The sequence below is a fragment of the Lucilia sericata genome, unplaced genomic scaffold (genome assembly GCF_015586225.1).
Source record: "Lucilia sericata isolate MDLA Ls3-8-SP2 unplaced genomic scaffold, ASM1558622v1 Contig000454F_arrow, whole genome shotgun sequence".
In the NCBI taxonomy this organism is placed as follows: domain Eukaryota; kingdom Metazoa; phylum Arthropoda; class Insecta; order Diptera; family Calliphoridae; genus Lucilia; species Lucilia sericata.
In genome coordinates this window covers 177,180-203,042 of record NW_023994469.1, presented here as the reverse complement: position 1 = coordinate 203,042, position 25,863 = coordinate 177,180, and the positions used below count along the sequence as shown (strand labels likewise).

Genomic DNA, 25,863 nt, shown 5'->3' with positions numbered 1-25,863 from the left:
TACAGACTGATCAATAGTCAAGACTATAGACTGATCCATAGTCAAGATTATAAACTGATGAATAGTCAAGACCATAGACTAATCTATAGTTAAGACTATAGAATTATTTATAGTCAAGACTACAAAATGAACTATAGTCAAGACTATAGAATGATCTACAGTCTAGACTATAGAATGATCTATAGTGTAGACTATAGAATGATAGTCTTGACTAAAGAATGATCTATAATCAAGACTATAAAATGATCTATAGTCAACACTACAGAATGATCTATAGTCAAAGATATAGAACGTTTTGTAGTATAAATTATAGAATGATCTACAGTCAAGACAATAGAATGATCTATGGTCAAGACAATAGAATATAATAATCTACAGTCAAGACTAGAATGATCTCTAGTCATGGCTATAGAATGATCTATAATCAAGACTATAGAATGATCTATATTCAATACTATAGAATGATCTATAGTCAAGACTATAAAATGATCTATAGTCAAGACAATAAAATGTTCTAAAGTCAAGACTATAGAATGATCTATAGTGAAAACAATAGAATGATCTATAGTCAATACTATAGAATGATCTATAGTCAAGACTATAAAATGATCTATAGTCAAGACTATAAAATGATCTATAGTCAAGACAATAGAATGATCAATAGTCAAAACTATAGAATGATCTATTGTCAAGACTATAGAATGATCTACAGTCCAGACAATAGAATGATCTATAGTCAAGACAATAGAATGATCTATTTTCGTGACTATAGAATGATCTATAGTCAAGACTATAAAATGATCTATAGTCAAGACTATAGATTGTTCTATAGTCAAGACTATAGATTGTTCTATAGTCAAGACTATAGATTGTTCTATAGTCAAGACTATAGATTGTTCTATAATCAAGACTATAGAATGATCTATATTCAAGACTATAGACTGATCTGTATTCAAGACTATAGAATGTTCTATAGTCAAGACTATAGAATGTTCTATAGTGAGCTATAGTTAAGACTATAGAATTATCTATAGTCAAAACTATAGGATGATCTATAGTTAGGAGAATAGAGTGATCTATAGTCAATTTCAAAGCAATTTCAAAATATGTTCTGTTTTTACAGCGTTCTAAATAACATATTTCACTAGAATACCCTTTAAAATTGTCTCTTAAATACTTTTGGAAATTCTTTGGAAATCATCAATATTCAAAGTGACTGACATCAGTTAATGCTATTTAGTTCAATTTTGTACAATGTACAACATGTTTTTGAACAAAATTAAAAAAAAAAAAGATTTTATTCAAGTTTCATGTTAAAATATTGAACAGTTTTTTTTGGTTAACGATAGAAAAACCTGGGGAATGTAAACACAATTATCACCAGTAATCGGATTAAAGTAGAACAATATTTTTCTTCTTTCTTTTTTTTGGCTAGAGAGAATTTGAAAATGGTCAAAGAACATGAATAAGCTAGGGAAAAGGGGAGAGAAAATAATTTAAGTAGAAAATATGTCAAACAAAAGTTCAAAAAAAAACGGTAAAGCTTATAGAATGGTTCTAATAATTTAAATATGTTTTTCTTGAGTGTGTATAAGTATTGGGTCCGTATGTTCTTTTTTCTGGTTTCAAACACATTGAGTTTGTCATGTCCAAGGGTTTGGCTACTTATGTTAGTTATTATTTTTAGGAATTTACCACTCAAACACATTTTTAATTAATTTAAACACCTGATTTAAGACCTTTATTTTGTGTGCGAGTGTGTGTGTGTGGCTGCTTTTGCCATACTAAGTATTTCCCTTTTTCGAATGACCAAACACATGTTAAACTGAGTTTTTATGTTTATTAACATTTTTCTCCCTTTTCGTTTTTTTTTTTTGGTCGTAAAGGTCTTATAGTTTTGTTAGTTTTTCATGGATTTTAACCATAATTTGTGTGATTTTTATTTCTGTTTGTGAATTAATTTTCTTGTTAGATGTGTAACATTAGATTTTTGTGACAAATTTATTAGATTTTCTTTTATTATTAGTTCTTATGTGTATTTCGATTTAATGCGACTACATATGTTTTTTGTTTTGAGGTTATGTTTGGAATATTTAAAATATGTATTTGACACGTGCATTAAATTGTTTTGGAAATTACTTTTTATGTCGCAGTTAATGTGTCCAAGGGTGTTAAGGGATTTAAATGGTATTTTTGGGTAAGTGTTTATAATAATGTAATGATTTTCTTTGGGGTAAAAGTGGACAAATGCAAAATCCATTTTGATTCAACATTTTGGGAAATTTGAATACTTTTAAGTTTTAAAATGAGATCAATATTAAGAAAATTATCAATAAAGTATTGAAATCGGTATGTTATTACCATCTAAACTGTTAATAACGCCACAAACGAACTAGGTAAGCATTGGAATATAAATCTCTTTGAAAGATACAGAAGACTATTTGTAGAAACAGACATTTGTTCTAAAGCTATTTTATAGAAATATTGAAGATCACTTCATTTAAAGCTTTGTTGGACTGAATACTCTTATTATCATCACAAACCTTCATACGTTTCTGCTAACAGGTTATTCGAAAGTTATAAGACAAGATGATAACATTAAGAATTAGCAAGTTGATGTAAAGCTTTTTACTATAAATAGTTTAGCAGTGTGCGAAAAGTTTTAAGCCCTCAGGTTGAACTAGAACTGAACTAGAACTGAACTAGAACTAAACTAGAACTGAACTAGAACTGAACTAGAACTGAACTGTAACTGAACTAGAACTGAACTAGAACTGAACTAGAACTGAACTAGAACTGAACTAGAGCTGAACTAGAACTGAACTAGAACTGAACTGGAACTGAACTAGAACTGAACTAGAACTGAACTAGAACTGAACTAGAACTGAACTAGAACTGAACTAGAACTGAACTAGATCTGAACTAGAACTGAACTAGAACTGAACTAGAACTGAACTAGGACTGAACTAGAACTGAACTAGAACTGAACTAGAACTGAACTAGAACTGAACTAGAACTGAACTAGAACTGAACTAGATCTGAACTAGAACTGAACTAGAACTGAACCAGAACTGAACTAGAACTGAACTAGAACTGAACTAGAACTGAACTAGAACTGAACTAGAACTGAACTAGAACTGAACTAGAACTGAACTAGAACTGAACTAGAACTGAACTAGAACTGAACTAGAACTGTACTAGAACTGTACTAGAACTGAACTAGAACTGTACTAGAACTGAATTAGAACTGAACTAAAACTGAACTAGACTAGAATTGAACTAGATTTACGAAGTTGAGTTACAGATTTGATCGATTTAGTTCTATTATTATACAGGTTTTTAAAAGCTTAAAACTAGCTTACTTTGTCGTTGACTGGGCAATACTAAGGCTTTTAAATAAATATACAAAAATTTATTTTTTTGCCCAAATTTCAATGTTTTCCCATTTGTTCTTTTACAAATAAAAGAAAAATTAAATAACCCAATAATTGGCCATCATAAAAAAAACGTTCATCCATAATATACCAGCTACTAGTGTGAGCAAAACACATTACAATCCAAAACCAAGTTTTATTTGCTTCATTAAATTTTATTTCGATTACAGCAATTATCCACACAACCGAACCGAACCCAAAGCAGAAAGATTTTAAAACGAAATATATATATATTTTTTTTTTTTGTTTAAAACACATTACAGCTAAATATTAATGTTGGCAATTTAATGGTAATAATGAACTAAGAACAAATAACAGACTTGGATTAGATGTGGATTAGTTCTTAACAAATATCATATACACAACCTCACACAACAATAAGTTTATTGGTAATTGTTGTGAGAGGAAATAAAGGTACCAACAGAAAATTAAAAGAAAAATTTAAACACCTTATTTAAAATAATAGCAAAGTTAATGATTGTAAATAAATACAAATAAATTGTGTTTAACAATTCATTCATTATGAAAAACACAACACCAGAAACCCCCCACCGGCCTTGCAGAAAACAGGACTTTACGCACAAAAGTATTCGTTAACTAAAAATCAAGCTGGGAAAACAGTTTAAGAAAAACAAAACAATATTTATCACCGGGATCTGTATTTTCACATTCTTAACTGTTTTGAGTACTAAACATTTAGTTATATATTTTTTTGCAAAACCTTATTAAAAAAAGGTGAAGGAAAAATGGCAAAAAATCTATACCTGTTTTATTTTAAAATAAATGGCCAACACTTAAATAAACGTTTCATTCTTTTTGCTCCAATTTTTCTCCGGTAACCTAACGGAAACGCTAAACTGCCAGCAATACTTCGTTACCGGGGCAAAGAAAAAAAATGTGATTTAAAAGGTACAAAACCGTAAAACTTAATACGTTAATATATCAAAAATACACAACAGCAACGAAAGACCATAAAAAACAGCAGCCAAGCATACTTTCGCTATTCACTTCCTCTCTCTTATACCACAGTGTGTTATCAATGTCCTTTCACATTTAACTACATACCAGAGTATAGATGTTTCAACATTAGTTGGGGGTATTGATGCCCTATTGTTTGTTATTCCTTTTCTTTATTTTTCTTATTGTTCAACCTTCCCTCGCCCCCTTAAAGTTTAAGATTGATAAATGAAATATGTATTTGGCACAATAAAAATCAAGGCAAAAGGTAAACTTAATAGAACAGGGGATCTGTTACGCTTTTCGTTTTATAATCTTTACAAATAGCTAAAACTAAAAAAAATAAACCATATGGCTCACAAAATGTTATAAGACTGTTAGGTATTGGCAATATTTTATATTGGTAACTAGGAACAGAAGAAAAGAAATTACAAACAAAAGAAATAATAACAATTCTTAATAGACTAGATTATAGACTAGAACTGAACTAGAACTGAACTAGAACTGAACTAGAACTGAACTAGAACTGAACTAGAACTGAACTAGAACTGAACTAGAACTGAACAGACTGAACTAGAACTGAACTAGAACTGAACTAGAACTGAACTAGAACTGAACTAGAACTGAACTAGAACTGAACTAGAACTGAACTAGAACTGAACTAGAACTGAACTAGAACTGAACTAGAACTGAACTAGAACTGAACTAGAACTGAACTAGAACTGAACTAGAACTGAACTAGAACTGAACTAGAACTGAACTAGAACTGAACTAGAACTGAACTAGAACTGAACTAGAACTGAACTAGAACTGAACTAGAACTGAACTAGAACTGAACTAGAACTGAACTAGAACTGAACTAACTGAACTAGACTGAACTAGAACTGAACTAGAACTGAACTAGAACTGAACTAGAACTGAACTAGAACTGAACTAGAACTGAACTAGAACTGAACTAGAACTGAACTAGAACTGAACTAGAACTGAACTAGAACTGAACTAGAACTGAACTAGAACTGAACTAGAACTGAACTAGAACTGAACTAGAACTGAACTAGAACTGAACTAGAACTGAACTAGAACGAACAACGAACTAGAACTGAACTAGAACTGAACTAGAACTGAACTAGAACTGAACTAGAACTGAACTAGAACTGAACTAGAACTGAACTAGAACTGAACTAGAACTGAACTAGAACTGAACTAGAACTGAACTAGAACTGAACTAGAACTGAACTAGAACTGAACTAGAACTGAACTAGAACTGAACTAGAACTGAACTAGAACTGAACTAGAACTGAACTAGAACTGAACTAGAACTGAACTAGAACTGAACTAGAACTGAACTAGAACTGAACTAGAACTGAACTAGAACTGAACTAGAACTGAACTAGAACTGAACTAGAACTGAACTAGAACTGAACTAGAACTGAACTAGAACTGAACTAGAACTGAACTAGAACTGAACTAGAACGGAACTAGAACTGAACTAGAACTGAACTAGAACTGAACTAGAACTGAACTAGAACTGAACTAGAACTGAACTAGAACTGAACTAGAACTGAACTAGAACTGAACTAGAACTGAACTAGAACTGAACTAGAACTGAACTAGAACTGAACTAGAACTGAACTAGAACTGAACTAGAACTGAACTAGAACTGAACTAGAACTGAACTAGAACTGAACTAGAACTGAACTAGAACTGAACTAGAACTGAATTGGAACTGAACTAGAACTGAACTAGAACTGAACTAGAACTGAACTAGAACTGAACTAGAACTGAACTAGAACTGAACTAGAACTGAACTAGAACTGAACTAGAACTGAACTAGAACTGAACTAGAACTGAACTAGAACGGAACTAGAACTGAGCTAGTAATTTTTTAAACTTTTTAATAAAATTAAAGCAACATTCTTTATAAATTTCTGGTTTCATCTTTACTCTACCTAAAGTCACATGAATTGCTTAATTCTATAAATAAATGAATAAATTTCTCCATAACCATTTCCCAAATTTCGCAATCAATGTCAATTTCAAAATTCATAACTTCCTCTTTAGCCAAAAGTGTGGTGAACTAGAGGAAACCCAAAACCTCAATCTGATTAAGTTGTAGTATGCCAGAGTTAAAGCAATTTCAAACTTGAAATCACAAAATCTGCCCCGTATAATTCATTACTATTCTATTATTGTACAATTTATTCAATATAATTTAAGACTAAAACGAAATGGAAAAAATATGTAGAAAAGAAAAAAAAAAACGAGTAGTCATTTTATATATAATTTTTTTCTAGTTGGTTGTTGGCCTTAAAACATGGCTGGCGGTGATGTTGATATTTCTTTTGTTATTATGGTTCGTTAAGTTTAAGGATAACTGGCAGACAACAAGAACAACACCAACGCATAATCACATACTCCGAAGCACACACACTTATATATGTGTATAAATATTCTATTTTTCCTGCATTCTATATAACAATTTTTATATAACTCTTATAGAATATAGAATATAAAAATAATAAAAATAGAAAATAAAATAATAAAAAAAAATGAAAACTTACCGTTAACAAATCCTTGCGTGAAATATTTTTCAAATGCAACACATTGCGCACTGTACCATCTGGTAGCACTTGAAATGAATCATCGACTAAAGCATGTTCACGCCACCATGAAACACGAGGTGGTGGTATGCCACCACTCGATAAACATGTTAAATTAATGCTGTCACCTTCCAAATAGGGACCGGCTGTTTGGTCTCTTACAGCAGCACCCTGGTGATCCAGTATTGTCAGTTGTGTGGGCGGCACTAAAAATCGACACAGACAGAATAGGAAAACGTAAAAAATGAATATAAACGACAATGAAATTTATTTATTATTTTTGAAAAAAAAAATGAAATCCTTTTTAACAACAAAGTCTAACAAACAACACAAATACAACAAATAAATAAATATAAACCAAGTTAAGATAAATTATTAAATATATAAAGGTTAGTTAGCAGTTGTGTATTATTGTTGGCTTGAAAAACAAAAATTGAGCCAAATAAGGGCATTGAATATGTATGTATGCCAACGTAAACAAAATACTGCCTGTCTAGCAAGGACACACAAGTGAAAACACCCATTAAAATTAAGACATAGATTTATATATTCTGACCAAAATAAATTAACAAGCATAAAAGAGAAGTTAGAAAATAAACCAAAAAATTATTATGGTTTTAGGTCAGTGATCGGCATAGAAAGAACTAGATACATATATCTCAGTTTGAAAGCTTAGTGGAAGCGTTAAATTTGCCTCATATTATTTAAAACTCTCTGATACTACACTATGTACTAGACCATATACTAGACTATAGACTAAACTATAGACTAGACTAACGACTAAACTATAGACTAGACTAAAAACTAGACAATAGACTAGACAATAGACTAGACTATAGACTAGACTATAGACTAGACAATAGACTAGACAATAGACTAGACTATAGACTAGACTAGACTAGACTAGACTATAGACTAGACTATAGACTAGACTATAGACTAGACTATATTCTAGACTATAGACTAGACTATAGACTAGACTATAGACTAGACTGTAGACTAGACTATAGACTAGAATATAGACTAGACTATAGACTAGACTATAGACTAGACTATAGACTAGACTATAGACTAGACTATAGACTAGACTATAGACTAGACTATAGACTAGACTATAGACTAGACTAGACTATAGACTAGACTATAGACTAGACTATAGACTAGACTATAGACTAGACTATAGACTAGACTATAGACTAGACTATAGACTAGACTATAGACTAGACTATAGACTAGACTATAGTAAACAAAATACTGCCTGTCTAGCAAGGACACACAAGTGAAAACACCCATTAAAATTAAGACATAGATTTATATATTCTGACCAAAATAAATTAACAAGCATAAAAGAGAAGTTAGAAAATAAACCAAAAAATTATTATGGTTTTAGGTCAGTGATCGGCATAGAAAGAACTAGATATATCTCAGTTTGAAAGCTTAGTGGAAGCGTTAAATTTGCCTCATATTATTTAAAACTCTCTGATACTACACTATGTACTAGACCATATACTAGACTATAGACTAAACTATAGACTAGACTAACGACTAAACTATAGACTAGACTAAAGACTAGACAATAGACTAGACAATAGACTAGACTATAGACTAGACTATAGACTAGACAATAGACTAGACAATAGACTAGTCTATAGACTAGATTAGACTATAGACTAGACTATAGACTAGACTATATTCTAGACTATAGACTAGACTATAGACTAGACTATAGACTAGACTATAGACTAGACTATAGACTAGACTATAGACTAGACTATAGACTAGACTATAGACTAGAGTATAGACTAGACTAGACTATAGACTAGACTATAGACTAGACTATAGACTAGATAGACTAGACTATAGACTAGACTATAGACTAGATAAACTAGACTATAGACTAGACTATAGACTAGACTATAGACTAGACTATAGACTAGACTATAGACTAGACTATAGACTAGACTATAGACTAGACTATAGACTAGACTATAGACTAGACTATAGACTAGACTATAGACTAGACTATAGACTAGACTATAGACTAGACTATAGACTAGACTATAGACTAGACTATAGACTAGACTATAGACTAGACTATAGACTAGACTATAGACTAGACTATAGACTAGACTATAGACTAGACTATAGACTAGACTATAGACTAGACTATAGACTAGACTATAGACTAGACTATAGACTAGACAATAGACTAGACTATAGACTAGACTATAGACTAGACAATAGACTAGACAATAGACTAGACTATAGACTAGACTAGACTATAGACTAGACTATAGACTAGACTATAGACTAGACTATATTCTAGACTATAGACTAGACTATAGACTAGACTATAGACTAGACTGTAGACTAGACTATAGACTAGAATATAGACTAGACTATAGACTAGACTATAGACTAGACTATAGACTAGACTATAGACTAGACTATAGACTAGACTATAGACTAGACTATAGACTAGACTATAGACTAGACTATAGACTAGACTATAGACTAGACTATAGACTAGACTATAGACTAGACTATAGACTAGACTATAGACTAGACTATAGACTAGACTATAGACTAGACTATAGACTAGACTATAGACTAGACTATAGACTAGACTATAGACTAGACTATAGACTAGACTATAGACTAGACTATAGACTAGACTATAGACTAGACTATAGACTAGACTATAGACTAGACTATAGACTAGACTATAGACTAGACTATAGACTAGACTATAGACTAGACTATAGACTAGACTATAGACTAGACTATAGCCTAGACTATAGACTAGACTATAGACTATCTACTAGACTATAGACTAGACTGTAGACTAGACTGTAGACTATAGACTAGACTATAGACTAGACTATAGACTAGACTATAGACTAGACTATAGACTAGACTATAGACTAGACTATAGACTAGACTATAGACTAGACTATAGACTAGACTATAGACTAGACTATAGACTAGACTATAGACTAGACTATATAGACTAGACTATAGACTAGACTATAGACTAGACTATAGACTAGACTATAGACTAGACTATAGACTAGACTATAGACTAGACTATAGACTAGACTATAGACTAGACTATAGACTAGACTATAGACTAGACTATAGACTAGACTATAGACTAGACTATAGACTAGACTATAGACTAGACTATAGACTAGACTATAGACTAGACTATAGACTAGACTATAGACTAGACTATAGACTAGACTATAGACTAGACTATAGACTAGACTATAGACTAGACTATAGACTAGACTATAGACTAGACTATAGACTAGACTATAGACTAGACTATAGACTAGACTATAGACTAGACTATAGACTAGACTATAGACTAGACTATAGACTAGACTATAGACTAGACTATAGACTAGACTATAGACTAGACTATAGACTAGACTATAGACTAGACTATAGACTAGACTATAGACTAGACTAGACTAGACTAGACTAGACTATAGACTAGACTATAGACTAGACTATAGACTAGACTATAAACCAATCTTATAACCAATCTCTCAAAGCCCCTAGTAACTTTCGCAGCCGATCACTACTTTACTCTATGTGACTAATATTTAAGGCTTTTGTTGCGTTAATTTATTTTAGCAGAAAACTATGGATACCTTTAAAAGGCCAAGAATTAACAGTTTAATGCTCTCTACACTAAGCAACTTAGTTATGAAAAAATAAATGAAAATTAAACAAAAAAATATTATTTTACATAAATAATCTTTTTTGTCACACTTTATAATTGTCTAAGGTCATTACAAGCCAACCTTGTTAAAATCAAAAGGCGCGACAAATCTTTTTTTTTAATTTTCTAAACAAATTTTTTCAAGTGTAATAATCAGCCAGACACAAACGAAATGATTTTTTTTTTTTCACAAAAAAAAATCAAAAGCTTTTCAACAAAAAAAAAAATAAATAAATAAAAAAAAAGATTTCACAAAGTAAAAATAAAAAGAAATGAAACAAATTAAAATAAAGTCTTCGTCTTCTTCTTACTTACCCAATACAGTTACATTAATTCTCCAATTACGTGTCGGTGATTTATGAAAATCAACCCGACATTTATATAGACCCGCATCACTTATTTGTATATTTTTAATCCTTAAAGCTGGCGGATTTGAGTCATAATAAAAATGTGCCTTATTTTTAAAAACATTCTCATCCGCCCAGGGTATACCTTGATGTAATGAACGACCTCTGGCATCAAAACTGTAAAAAAAAAACAAGAATAAAAGACAAATTTTAAATACAGATTTATTTAACCTTCCACAAAGCCAAAGAATATGAATGTAAATGTGGTGAAGGAGGCAGAAGAGGAGAAGGAAAAGGTTGATGTTGATGGACATTTGTATGTAGAACAGCCCTGTTTAATTATTTATATTTAGAGAGTATTACTGCATTTTAATATTTTCCGGTTAAACTTTATTACAGGCCAAAATGAAATGAAATACATACATACATACATACATACATACATACATACATACATACATACATACATACATACATACATACATACATACATACATACATACATACATACATACATACATACATACATACATACATACATACATACATACATACATACATACATACATACATACATACATACATACATACATACATACATACATACATACATACATACATACATACATACATACATACATACATACATACATACATACATACATACATACATACATACATACATACATACATACATACATACATACATACATACATACATACATACATACATACATACATACATACATACATATACATTAATAAATAAGTGTATATATGTATGTATGTACATGTAAAAGTATAAGATTTTCGATGTATGTGTACATTTTTAATTATATTTGTAGCTACAGTGATTGTTATATAAATAGGGATAGTAATGACAAAATTATTTTATGAGTTACTTAAGATTCTTAAACATTTGAATTGCCAATGTGAGAAAAGGATATCGGACGATTCTTCAAAATACTTGAAGGAAAGAAACTATAAACTCGAACTTCAATAAAATATCATCAAATAATTTGATCTAAATCGGAACGACATCAGTTTGGATGCAACAATTGATAATCTGCAAATTGTGTGAAGAAAGAACACTATCAACTCGACTAAGACTCATTTTGCTAAACTTCAATAAAATGTCACATCACGCTACAAAGTTAATACTTTCCTGCTGTCATGATCAGAGTCCTTATTGTATCATTAAGAAGATATAATATAGATTACACTGTGTACACTAATTACATATAGCATGTTGGCAAAATTACACTAACGATTTAGATATATAAAAGATATCGGATTGAATTATTGATCTAACCTTCAAATTGTTGGACTCAGGGTCCAACTCTTGAGTCATTCATAAAAGGTGAGTCATATCAGAGACCGTACTTTATGACATCATGGATGACGTATAAGATTCTTGATCTACCTTTCAAACTGTTGGACCAGATCATTCTGAAGTCATTCATAAAACTCATATCTCCGGTTCATGCCTTAGACGGGATTTTATTACGGCTTAATATCGGAATAGATGTAACAGACTTAAGATCAAATCATTAGATATTGACCGGAAAGCTCTTGAGTCGTTCATAAATCACATATCTCTGGTTGATATAAGAGATCGGGTTTTAATAATCGAAATGATTGGACCCTGCTTACTTTTGTGTCATTCTTAAAACACAGATCTCTGAGTCATATCAGATACATGGATTTATTCCTTCATGATATATACAGAGAGGGAAAAAATATACACGCGCAACGGTTGTGTATAACATTTAGATTTCGACAACGAATTGTTGCAATTTTGACACCATTGCGTTTTCAACATTACATAGTTTTGTCGTACGTATACTTGACAACGGATGTTATTGAAAAATTTGGTGTCAATTTGGTACGAGGCGTGTATATATGTTTTCTCTCTGTGTGGGAGTGTAACAGGTTATTGAACTTAACTTCAAATGATCGGACCAGGTTTTACTCTAACGTAACATGGGAATGAATGTTCAGATTATTGATCTTAACTTTAAATAATTGAACTCTGACAAATCTTGAATTATTCATAAAAAAACAGATCTCTGAGTCATAACATAGTCATATCAAACAACCTTTATAAACCCAACGAAAACTGAAAACCATTCAAATTCAAGTTTTCATCAGATTTTACATAATTTCGACAAGGTCACCAATTTGGTCTTCATAAAGTTGGTATACATATGCATACGAGTACAGATACAGAGATGAATACGAATAGTTAAGTTTGAAGTTCTAATTTTGAAGAGAGATAGCAAGAGCTGATCTCAATTGTGATAGATAAGAGACGATACTGGTCCAGTTGTTTAACCAAAGTATTGAGCTAATTTTAAATAATTTCGTCAATTCTAATTTTTCTTTACAAAATTCCCAATTAGAGTCCTCCCAAGTTTGGTACTTTTGAAGAGAAGGCTGATCGTGTATGGTTCATAAGTGTCCAAACAGTTGATTTGAAAGTTTTAATATTGAGTAAGTATGTCATCAGTGGATCTTAATGAATAAATGTATAGGGATTGTGCCAACTTTGAAACACTTAATGATCCAGTGCACTGGATCATTAAGTTTTCTTGAAATTTACTTGACAAACTGACTGCAATATAGAGACCTTGAAGTGGAACATTGCCCTAAAGGAGACACTTTCTATTGATGCTATTTCTATAGCCTGAACTGTAGATCTGTTATTAAAATCTTTGCAAATTTTGGTAAAATATCCAAAAGCAAAGAAATCAGACAGGAAAATGTCAGATCGAGTGTGGTTAAAAGAGAAATTATTCCAGATTTCTTGACACAAACTGACTACAATGTAGAGACATTGAAGTGAAACATAGCCCTAAAGGGAATGATATGATTCTAACTAGTGACAGCTTTCTATTGATGCTATTTCCATAGCCTGAACTAAAAATTAATTTACTACCCATGTACATATAGTATATTTACTCGTATGTATATGTAAATAGTATTAATAAATTGAAAACACTTATGACTTAACTATCCCAACCAACCGACAATACACAAACCAGCAAAGTTATTAAATGGACTTGGTAATCACATGTGGTTTGTAATTATTACAATTAATAACTGAATATGCAGATGGTCTTGTAGTTGTTGCTGCTGTTGTTGCTAACGTTATTATAAGCCAAAAAGCCTTATATTTGCAAATATACTATATACCAGCAATCGGGCACACATACTTAAGTTTGCACTATATATATGTATATTATTTATAAACACTTTAGGGATCCTTATGGTAAGAAATAATAATTATTATTAGGTTGATTAGAACTGCTATATACATATGTATGTATGTGTAACAGTGATGGGCAAATTATATACCAATAACAGAGTGCTTTCTGCTGTGTTATAGAGAATTTAAAAAATTGCCCATGGCTGGCAGTAGGACGAACATATTTACATGGGAGTATGTAGTGGATATATTCAAATAGAATTTTTTTTTATTATTTTTTTCCACATTTCTTTACAACAATTTTATATTATTAATTCCCTTATTTGTTGTGGTTTGATATAGTAAATATTTCTATTTTCTAATTAGTTTTATTTATAAGAGTATTAAAAGAATTTTATTAATTTCCCTAGTTGTTTAGAGAGAATAATATCATGTTGTGTTGAAAACTTTTTATTTATTACATTTTTTCTTCTCTTTATTTCATTTCCTCCTCCCGCAATTTAATGCTATTATGTGTGGTCAATTGGTGGGCGTTTGTTGAAAAGGAAACGGAAATTGTTTGGGGGAAATTCTCAAAATTACAATGTATGAAAGGTTTATTAACCTTGTAAGATGATTTCATGGATATTGAATATGAAAGTAAAATGAAAGCCGAAAGGTTAAAAGTTATAGAAATTAAGGGCTTTGTTTCATATGAAAAACTTTACTAAAACTTCCTTTCAAGCAACAGGATATAGCCACACAATTATAAGTCTTTAAAGCAATTTTAAAATTTGATTTCCTTAAAGTTTTTGTTTGTCGTTTTAATGATGGCAAAAAAAGCATAACAACACATAATTCTAAAACGATAAAAAAGAAAAACAACAAACACAGATAAAGAAATTACATGATGTAAGTATTTTAATGTATCTAAAGAAAAATTCCAACAATACAAACGAAAAAATTCATTCAACGTGTTCATAAAAATGACACGCGTTTAACAAAAACAGAAAAATCGATTAAAAATTCTATTGTTGTCGCATGTTTATGTTAAATAAACATTGTAAAACACAAATATGGATTCTCATTTCCCACCCGGTATATCGAATAACATAGATGAACCGATATTGGAGGAAGGGGAGGGTAACACGGAAATAGTTATTACAACTGACATGGTTAAAGGGGCAATCAAGAGCTTTGCTCCCTATAAAGCTGCAGGGCCGGATGGAATTTTCCCGGCACTTTTGCAGATGGAGGCGGGACTGGTTTCCGTACATCTGTCACAGATATTCACTGCATGCTTAAAATTGGCATATACCCCAGTTAAATGGCAGGATGCAAGGGTAATATTTATACCCAAACCAGGGAAACCTAGCTATGCGACACCTAAGTCCTATCGACCGATAAGTCTTACGTCCTTCCTACTTAAAACCTTGGAACGGATAGTCGATAGCATGGTTAAAAGCAGCATACCATACAATGACCTTAAATATAAGCAGCATGCTTATGTAAAGGGACGATCGGTGGAGACCGCTTTAAATGAAGTTGTCCACTACATAAGTGAATCTTTCGATAGCAAACTGTATACACTGGCAGTATGCATTGACATCGAAGGCGCTTTCAATAACGTGCACACTGATACCCTTATCCAATCCCTAGACCAGTTTTATGTTGACCGGGTGCTCCGTAACTGGATCAACTACATGCTAAGGAACAGATGGATAAGCTGCGAGATGTACGATATAACTATCAGGAAAAAGGTATTTCGCGGTATACCACAGGGTGGCATTTTGTCACCTTTACTCTGGGTCACCACGATTAATAGCCTCCTAAGGACCCTAACCGAGAAAGGACTTAGACCTGTCTGCTATGCAGACGATGTCGTAATACTTTTAAAGGGAAAGGATCCAAATTACTTGTGTAGAAGAGCTGAGGAGGCTCTGTATACGGCCTTGAGCTGGGCTCAACCGAGAGGCCTCAATGTTAACCCGGCGAAGACGGAAATCTGTCTTTTCACAAGAAAGACAAAAATTTCTACATATACTGAACCTTGCTTCTTGGGCAAGAAGATACCGGTGACAGACAAAGTTAAGTACTTAGGTGTAATACTTGACCGGAAATTAAAATGGAGACACCACATAGAGGATAGGATCAACAAGGCACATCGGTGCTGGGCGATATGTAGGAGAACCATAGGCATGAAATGGGGTCTTAGTCCTACTATGACAAATTGGCTTTATAAAAGTGTAATTAGACCAATTCTAGCTTATGCTTCAATAATCTGGTGGACTGCTTTGGACAAAAAGTGTAATATCAAACTACTACAGGGAGTTCAGCGTACATGCTGCTTGGGTATAAGTGGTGCCATGTGTACTACTTCAACCAAGGCTCTGGAAACGTTGCTAGATATTCCACCCATTGAAACATATATAAGATATGAGGCGGCGCTTACAGCCGAACGGCTCTTTACTTTAGGCGAACTGGCCAAAAACGGTTATAGGACACGTCATCAATGTATACTGGACACATTGGAAGGTTATACACATTCATCGGACGTGCCTGATCGCATACCAGACACTGAATATGTCGGAAACTTTGAAACGCTAATCCCAGATAGAATGTCTTGGTCAAGCGGAACATTAGAGCAAATACCAGTAGGAATCCGTTGCTACACGGATGGCTCTAAATTAGGGGACAAAGTGGGTCTGGGGTTCTATATTGAAGACCCAGAAACAGAAATATACCACCGTTTACCTAATCATAACACAAGCTTCCAGGCAGAAGTACGAGCAATAACGGAATGTGTAAATTGGATTAGAATAAATATGGCGCCCACAGGGCTTAATATATTTACCGACAGCCAGAAGGCAATTTGTGCGATATCAGGTGATAGAATTAAATCTAAGACCGTATTGGATTGTAAGAAAGCTTTAACTGAATACTCTCCCAGAGGTAAGGTTCACATCATATGGGTACCAGGCCACTCGGGAGTAGCCGGCAACGAAAGGGCGAATGTAATAGCTTTAAAGGGAAGGGAGCTCGATGTAGTTAACCTGACAAACGCAAAACCATTCGACGCAACAAAAGCTGAATTAAAAATATGGATGAGAGAATCCCATAAGGCCTCTTGGAATAATGAAACGGTGGGTAGAACCACAAAGATTCTATGGGGTGACCCTGATGAGAGCAAGACGAGAAATCTTCTCAAAATGAGCAAGTCTGAGGTTAGTATGATGGTACGTATTCTCAGTGGACACACAGGATTACGAGCACATCTATACAAAATTGGACGTGCGAATTCAGACGAATGTAGAGCATGTGGAGAGGACAGTGAAACTCTGGAGCACTTTCTTTGCCATTGTCAGGCATTCGTCGAAGTTAGATCCAAGTATCTTGGAAGTGATGTTATTCCAGAAATAACATTCTTAACCAACACCGATTGGAAGATTCTTAGGAATTACGTCCAGGAAACTGAGTTTCTGAACATGGAAAAATAATACATTCAGTGAACAATTTTTTTTTTTTTTTTTTTTTTTTTTTTTTTTCTTGAATTGGAGCGCACAACAGGCCCGATAGTGGCCTAGGTGTATTTCTTCGGATTTGATGTAGTATACATCCTCCTATCAACCTACCTACCTACCTACCTAAAACACAAATACTAGCAGCAGCAGCAACAGCATCAAAAGCAGCAGTAGCAGCACCAGTATCAATAGCAGCTAGTAGTATAGCCGAAGCATCATTGACAGCAGCAAGAATACATTGAAGAAATTCTATACTGTTTGACAATAAACAACAAACATAAGGGGGAAAACAACTTTTTTGTTTTCCCTTGGCAAAGGTTGAAGAAATGGTACTAAAAGTATGTATTTATGTATGCAAAGAAAAACAATGATATTATTTATATATTTAAAGAAAAGCTCTACTTTCAACACTTTAACACCACTAGCAACGCGGGGAAAAAAAAACATCAATGATATAAACCTTCCCAGAAAAGGGGAGATAGTTGATTGTTTGGTGTTTATGAAATGAGTTTTTTCTTTAATATAAGGGGGATTTTATATTACTATAGACTGCTCTATAGTCCAGATCATAGACTGTTCTATAGTCCAGACTGTAGACTGTTCTATAGTCCAGACCATAGACTGTTCTATAGTCCAGACTATAGACTGTTCTATAGTCCAGACCATAGACTGTTCTATAGTCCAGACTATAAGCTGTTCTATAGTCCAGACTATTGACTGTTCTATAGTCCAGACTATAGACTGTTCTATAGTCCAGACTATTGACTGCTCTATAGTCCAGAACAAAGTCTATTCTATAGTCCAGACTATGGACTATACTACAGTCCAGACTATAAGCTGTTATATAGTCCAGACTATAGACTGCTCTATAGTCCAGACTATAGACTGTTCTTTAGTCCAGACTATAGACTGTTCTATAGTCCAGACTATAGACTGTTCTATAGTACAGACTATAGACTGTTCCATAGTTCAGAGTATAGACTGTTCTATAGTCCAGATTATAGACTGTTCTATAGTCCAGACTATTGACTGTTCTATAGTCCAGACTATTGACTGTTCTATAGTCCAGATTATACAGACTGTTCTATAGTCCATACTATAGACAGTTCTATAGTCCAGACTATAGACTGTTATACAGTCCAGACTATAGACTTTTCTATAGTCCAGACTACAGACTGTTCTATAGTCCAGACTATAGACTGTTCTATAGTCCAGACTATAGACTGTTCTATAGTCCAGACTATAGACTGTTCTATATTCCAGACTATAGACTGTTCTATATTCCAGACTATAGACTGCTCTATAGTCCAGACTATAGACTGTTCTATAGTCCAGACTATAGACTGTTCTATAGTCCAGACTATAGACTGTTCTATAGTCCAGACTATAGACTGTTCTATAGTCCAGACTATAGACTGTTCTATAGTCCAAACTATAGACTATTCTATAGTCCATACTATAGACTATTCTATAGTCCAGACTATAGGCTATTCTATAGTCCAGACTATAGGCTATTCTATAGTCCAGACTATAGACTGTTCTATAGTCCCGACTATAGACTGTTCTATAGTCCAAACTATAGGCCCTTCTATAGTCCCGACTATAGGCCCTTCTATAGTCCCGACTATAGGCTCTTCTATAGACCCGACTATAGACTATTCTATAGTCCATACTGTAGACTGTTCTATAGTCCAGACTATATACTGTTCAATAGTCCAGACTATAGAATGTTCTATATTCCAGACTATAGACTGTTCTGTAGTCCAGACTATAGACTGTTCTATAGTACAGACTATAGACTGTTCTATAGTCCCGAGTATAGACTGTTCTATAGTCCAGACTATAGACTGTTCTATAGTCCAGACTATAAACTGTTCAATAGTCCAGACTATAGAATGTTCTATATTGCAGACTATAGACTGTTCTATAGTACAGACTATAGACTGTTCTATAGTCCCGAGTATAGACTGTTCTATAGTCCAGACTATAGACTGTTCTAAAGTCCAGACTATAGACTGTTCTATAGCCCATACCATAGACTCTTCTATAGTCCTATAGACTGTTAGATGGTTCTATAGTTTCGAATATAGACTGTATAGTCTGGACTTTAAACTGTAGAGTCTTCTTATCTCGGAAAGGAATTACCCGGTCTATCAGTATCAATATTTGTGTATGTGTGTAAATTGAAAATATTGAGTTTAGCATGACACAAGAGTAGACGTTTATTTTTTACTGTCCGTAAATAAGTGAAATTGTTGTTAATAAAAGGGTTTTAAATTTAAAAAAATTAATTTATTGCATAGAACTTGCATTGGTCGATCTTTTTTAATGAAATTTGTTTTCAAGTGCATATAAAAATCAATAAAAAATTATAAAATCAATTAAAATTATAAAAGTAAAATAATGAACTCAGCATAAAATGTGTTAATACGAATAAATACCAACAATAATACAATAAGAATGAAGAAATAGTGATACATAAATAATTACAAATGACATAAAAATAAACCAGTTTGTGCCAAGAGAATATTGCATATTTAGAAAGAGATTCCAAAAATAATAATAAAAAAAAGAAGAAAAAAAAATATTAAAAAGAAGATACATAAATAAAAAAAAGAGAGTTAATATTAAAAACAAAAAAAAAAAAGAACTAAAGCAGAAAAGAAAAGTAAAGAAACTGCATATTTAACAAGAATAATTTACGTACATTACATTAAACAAATACCGGTTTTCAATATATTTAATTATTTTGAATTTTAAGAAATTAATAATCTTGAAAGTAAAAATAAATTATAACACTATTTGGAAAAATTAAATAAATTTATTATGGCACCACTAAAGCAATGTGCAGTTTGCAAAAAAAATGAAAAGAATGCTAAATTCATAAAGTGTGGTCAGTGTAAACTTGATTACCACATAAAATGTGCAGCAACTAAAAATTGTGATATAACGGAGTCAATTCTTGATACAATTATTAAAAGCAAAGGCGTAATTACTTTTCAATGCCAATCTTGCCTTTCCAATGGAGCTACCAACTCTTGCGAAAATGAAGTATCATCCAAATTAAGCCAATTGGAATCTAGCATCAAGCAGTTATCTAAGATTATTTCGGAAGATATTATATCGCAGCTTAATGAAATAAAAGCCGAAGTGGCTTGTAGTATGGAGAAATCTAAAGCTACTGAACAATTTGTTACTTCAAAATTTCAACACCTTCAAATGGAGAATAATAGCCTACGAAAACAACTTAATAGAAATGACATCCTCATTTATGGACTCGGTCAAAATTTGTCGGTGGATGAACTATATAACGCTGTGTTTTCTATTGGCAAACTTTTAAATGTAGAGATTGGTCATAATGACGTAAATTTATGCGCGTATATACACCAGAAAAAAAGCATCTTAGTAAAAATAAATAGTGTTTACAAGAGAGACCTCTTGATGAAGCAGTACTTTGCTTATGGTGAAATAAAACGTAGCCAGTTATGTGAAACTGATATACATTCAAGAATATACTTGAACGATAATCTTACTCCTCTCGCCTCTAAGCTAAATTACTTTTGCCGTAAATTACTCAAGGAGGGTAAAATAAATAAGTTTAGATTCTTCAATAAAGATTTACCAGAAGCTAAAATATACTTTCCGAATGGTGATTCTAAATTGTTAAGTTTTGAAAAGCTAAATTTGATGTTTAAATCCAATGATGCATCTGTAATTTCTGGGGAAAACCATGATACACTATCCAATAAGTCTGATACTCAGACTGTTGTTGTTGACAAGAATACTGGTGAGATGACTGTAGCTGGCAAGCCGTCTGTTGTTGAAGAATAAGCATTGTCTTATCATAATTAAAAATATTCTCTATATACATTTATTCTTATCTTTCTTAATTATTTTTGATCTTTTTAATTTTTATTTTTTTTTGTTTCTTTTTGATTGCCCATTTAAATTTTTGTTTCTTTTTCTTTTTGTTATTTAAATATTTCTTATTCGCCGAATAATTTCTCTTATTTCCTCTATTATTTTTTATTTATTTTTATTATTATAAATTTTGTAATTTTTTATTTTTTCTTAGGCATTATTTTTTTATTAATAAATTGTTATTTTATTTTGAATTATTGTTTTCTTTTTGTACATTATAGTTGTTAATAAAAGAAATCCATTTTTGTATACTTTTATATTATTGTCATAAAAAAAAAAAAAAAATAAAATAAGATTGGTTTATTATTTTTTATTTTATTGAAACAGAATATGTATTCAACTTTGGGTGCAATTTTTATTTTGAAATTAAAGTAAATCGTTTATATACAAGTTTAAGATTCTTATTATCCTAATTTAATAGATAAATATAAACGTTTCACTATTAAATTTTCTCTGTTTATTTATTTTAATTTCACATAGGAATTGAACAACTGTAGATGTTCTAATTAGATCTCTATTTGCCAATTTTGAATTAATTTACTTTTTTATGGGCAGTAGTCTTTCATGCTATTATATATTGATACATAATGATACTATTTTATATTTCTTATTATAAATTTAAGCTTTCTTTTAGTATATATTACAAATTAAATTTCTTTGCACAAATATGGAGTGGTTTACTTTTTACTTGTAATGGTTAACAATCTTGGAGATACTATCAACAACGAATTATTAAATAGACTTAATCTGAGACAAACTAATTTAAATGTGGTGCATATCAATGCTCAGAGTATTGTGCCTAGGGCTAATTCCACCAAGTTAGAAGAGATTAGACACATTTTTAAGAATAGTATTTTTGACGTAATAGCTATTTCTGAAACATGGCTGCATCATTACATTTTGGATAGTGCGATAAAAATTGACGGTTATCACATATACAGAAGTGACAGAAGATATATGCGCGGTGGTGGTGTTTGTATGTATATAAAAAATGGGCTTAATACTAGAATGGTCCACACTTTCGATGATGAAGGAAATTGCGAAGGTTTGTTTGTTGAGATTAGAGCTAACAGGTTAGTTAGAATTCTTTTAGGAGTGCTGTATTTACCACATGGAAACTTTCGCGGTTGTGAGGAGGAATTAGCGGATTTGTCGTCAAAATATAATCATATTATTATTACAGGAGATTTTAACATAAATTTATACAACAATGGTGACATGATGAGGACAGAAAGTGCTTCTCTGGGGTTGGGCGTAATACATAATAGTATACCTACACATGTAGACACTCGTTTCAATAGTTATTCATTAATAGATTATTTTTTAGTCTCTTTCCCAAATTTGGTTTGTAAAAACGGTCAGTATTGTTTTCCAGCACTAAATTCTAACCACGCTGCGATTTTTATTTCATATGATATAAAATTGGATAAAGAGGATGATAAAATACGTATTAGGGATTATAGTAGGTTCAATATTGATGATTGCGTTTATGATTTTGACCAAATTGACTTTAGTCCTATCTATAATTCATCCGATACTACTTTTCAGATTGACTTTTTCACTCGACAGTTAAAAGGAATTTATGAAAAACATATTCCGGTGAAGGTAGTGAAAGTAAGACAGAAATGTGATTGGATGCAGAGTAGAGACGTTTGCATTGCGAAAGAAAATAGAAATTTTGCCTACAGGGCTTACTTAGAGTTAAATAGTCATGAAAGATGGGTTACCTTCTGTAAGTACAGAAATAAATTAAAGTCTGTGATAAGGAAAAATAGAGATAGATATTGTCGCAATTTATTTTCATCTGGGGACTCTTCTACAATTTGGAAGGAGTTGAGAAATATAGGTGTTGCCGACAATAACTATAATGGCACATGTAATATCGATGTCGAAGATTGTAACGATTTTTTTATTCTACCTCCTATTACAAACCCACCTTCTATTATGTATTGTCAATATGGAAACAATTCATATAATGATTTTTCTTTTCGAAATATTGATGAGCCTGAGGTGTGGAATGCCTTTATGAGCATAAAATCTAATTGTGCGGGTCCAGATGATCTACCTTTAAAGTTTTTAAAATTAATTTTTGCAATGATTTGTTCTCACTTGACATATTGTTATAATACCATTCTTACTACCTCTCAATACCCAAAGAATTGGGAAAATGCAAGAGTTGTGCCAGTGCCTAAGGTAAAAAATCCATTGGAATTATCTCATTTTCGTCCAATTAGTGTCGTTAATATTTTTTCTAAAATTCTTGAGATTTTGATCAATAAACAATTAACAGGGTACGTAGAGGAAAATGGATTTATATCGGAAGGACAGTTTGGTTTTAGAAAGGGTTATAACGCTACTAATCTTTTATTGAATATTACTGAGGAGGTGCGTAGTGCTGTGGACCGAAAGGAACTAGCCTCCATTATTAGCCTAGACTTCAGTAGAGCGTTTGAGTCTATTTCTCACGAGGTTCTACTCAATAAATTATTTTCCATTTATCGATTTTCCACCTCTGCATGTCGGTTGATTGACACGTTTGTTAGGGGCAGGTCTCAATATGTCCAAATCAAGGAATCATTTTCATCGACCAAAAAGTTATTTCGAGGTGTCCCTCAGGGATCAATATTGGGCCCTCTATTATTTTTATTGTACATAAACGATATTTTGAATAATTTGTTACCTTTAAAAGGATTTTTATATGCGGATGACCTACAATTAGTGGCTGTTTCTAATTCAATTTATCAACTAAACCAGAACATTAATGCTTGCATGCAGACTATTGATTCTTGGTGCGTTGATAATTTTATAATTTTAAACGTCTCCAAATCGAAAGCAATGTTTTTTGGAGTTAAAGATGCGATTACGCCTATAATTTCAGTTAATGGAGCTTTAATAAACATAGTTTCATGTATTAAAGTTTTAGGAATATATGTGGATGATGCTCTTCTGTTTTCCCAACATATTAATTTTGTAATTTCAAGGACTCTTTTTGTATTGAGAAGAATTTATAATACGTGTTATAACTTACCGGAGAGAATTAGAAAACAAATCGGTCATTTACTTCTTATGCCATTTTTGTTGTACGGACTAGAGGTATTTTCTGGAACAAGTGCATCGAATTTGTTAAGACTTAGAAAAATGTGCTTTAATAGAATCATTCGGTATATCTACCATCTGCGTCCTAGAGATCATGTTACGGAATATGTTTTTGATTTTTTAGGGTGCACTTTTGAGGATTTCATTAATGTTAGATTGCTTACTATTTTTTATAAATCATATAAACTCAATACACCTTTATATTTGATCTCTAGATTCAATTTTTCAAATTCTTCGCGCACTTGTTCTCTAATTTGCCCCAGGTTTAACACAATTATTATGCAAAAATCCTACGTTATACGTGTAATACGTTTATGGAACAACTTAATACCATATACTGATCGAAACTTTACTAAATCCACTGGAGTTTTTGTAAAAATGATTATTGATCTCATGAACTAATACAAAATTTTTCGTTGTTGATATTCAAGATATTTATATAAACCTTTTGTTTTTTTGTAGCTCCATGTTTGTGCTTAGATATAAATAATTTGTATTAATTTTATACTTTTATTATTAAGATTCATTAATAAACTTTTGTGTTAAATTATGTTTTAAATATGTAATCACCTTTTGGCCTACATTGGCTTTTTGATTACAAATAATAAATGAAATGAAATGAAAAATGAAATGAAATGAAATTGTATCAATGTTAAATATTACATCAAATGTGAGTACAAATGAATACATACATATTTACTCTTATGTATACATATACATAAATATTAACATGTACATATATAAATAAATGTTGTTTGCCATTATTTGTTGCTATTGTTGTTGTCGTTATTATTGTTACTGCTGTTGTCTTTTGAGAATATTCCTTTAACATTTTTAGTTAACGGAACAAAACAAAAAGTTTACCTAAGGGTATCATAAAGTGTGTATGGGTTTATAGAAACCCTGCAGTTTGGGGCGATTTTCTTGAATTCGTGACTTTAATGGCCGATTACAATATTTGCTATGTGACTATGTCTTTTAACCCTTTATGGGCTACATTCTCGTTTAAAGTTCAATGTAAAAGAAGTTTTCAGGCTGCCATGAAAGACTTTAATGCAGGGGTTACCCGA

The 25,863-nt window shown here is 31.9% G+C and overlaps 1 protein-coding gene across 1 annotated transcript in view; it reads right to left on the bottom strand.

Moving 5' to 3' along the window:
- Positions 1 to 25,863, bottom strand: part of LOC119605030 — a 252,283-nt gene that overhangs the window by 75,786 nt on the left and 150,634 nt on the right. The window contains exons 4-5 of the mRNA XM_037957970.1: positions 11,037 to 11,245; positions 6,953 to 7,197 (exon numbers count right to left, since the gene is read on the bottom strand). Coding sequence (XP_037813898.1) covers positions 6,953 to 7,197; positions 11,037 to 11,245 — 454 coding nt within the window. The remainder of the gene's footprint in view (positions 1 to 6,952; positions 7,198 to 11,036; positions 11,246 to 25,863) is intronic.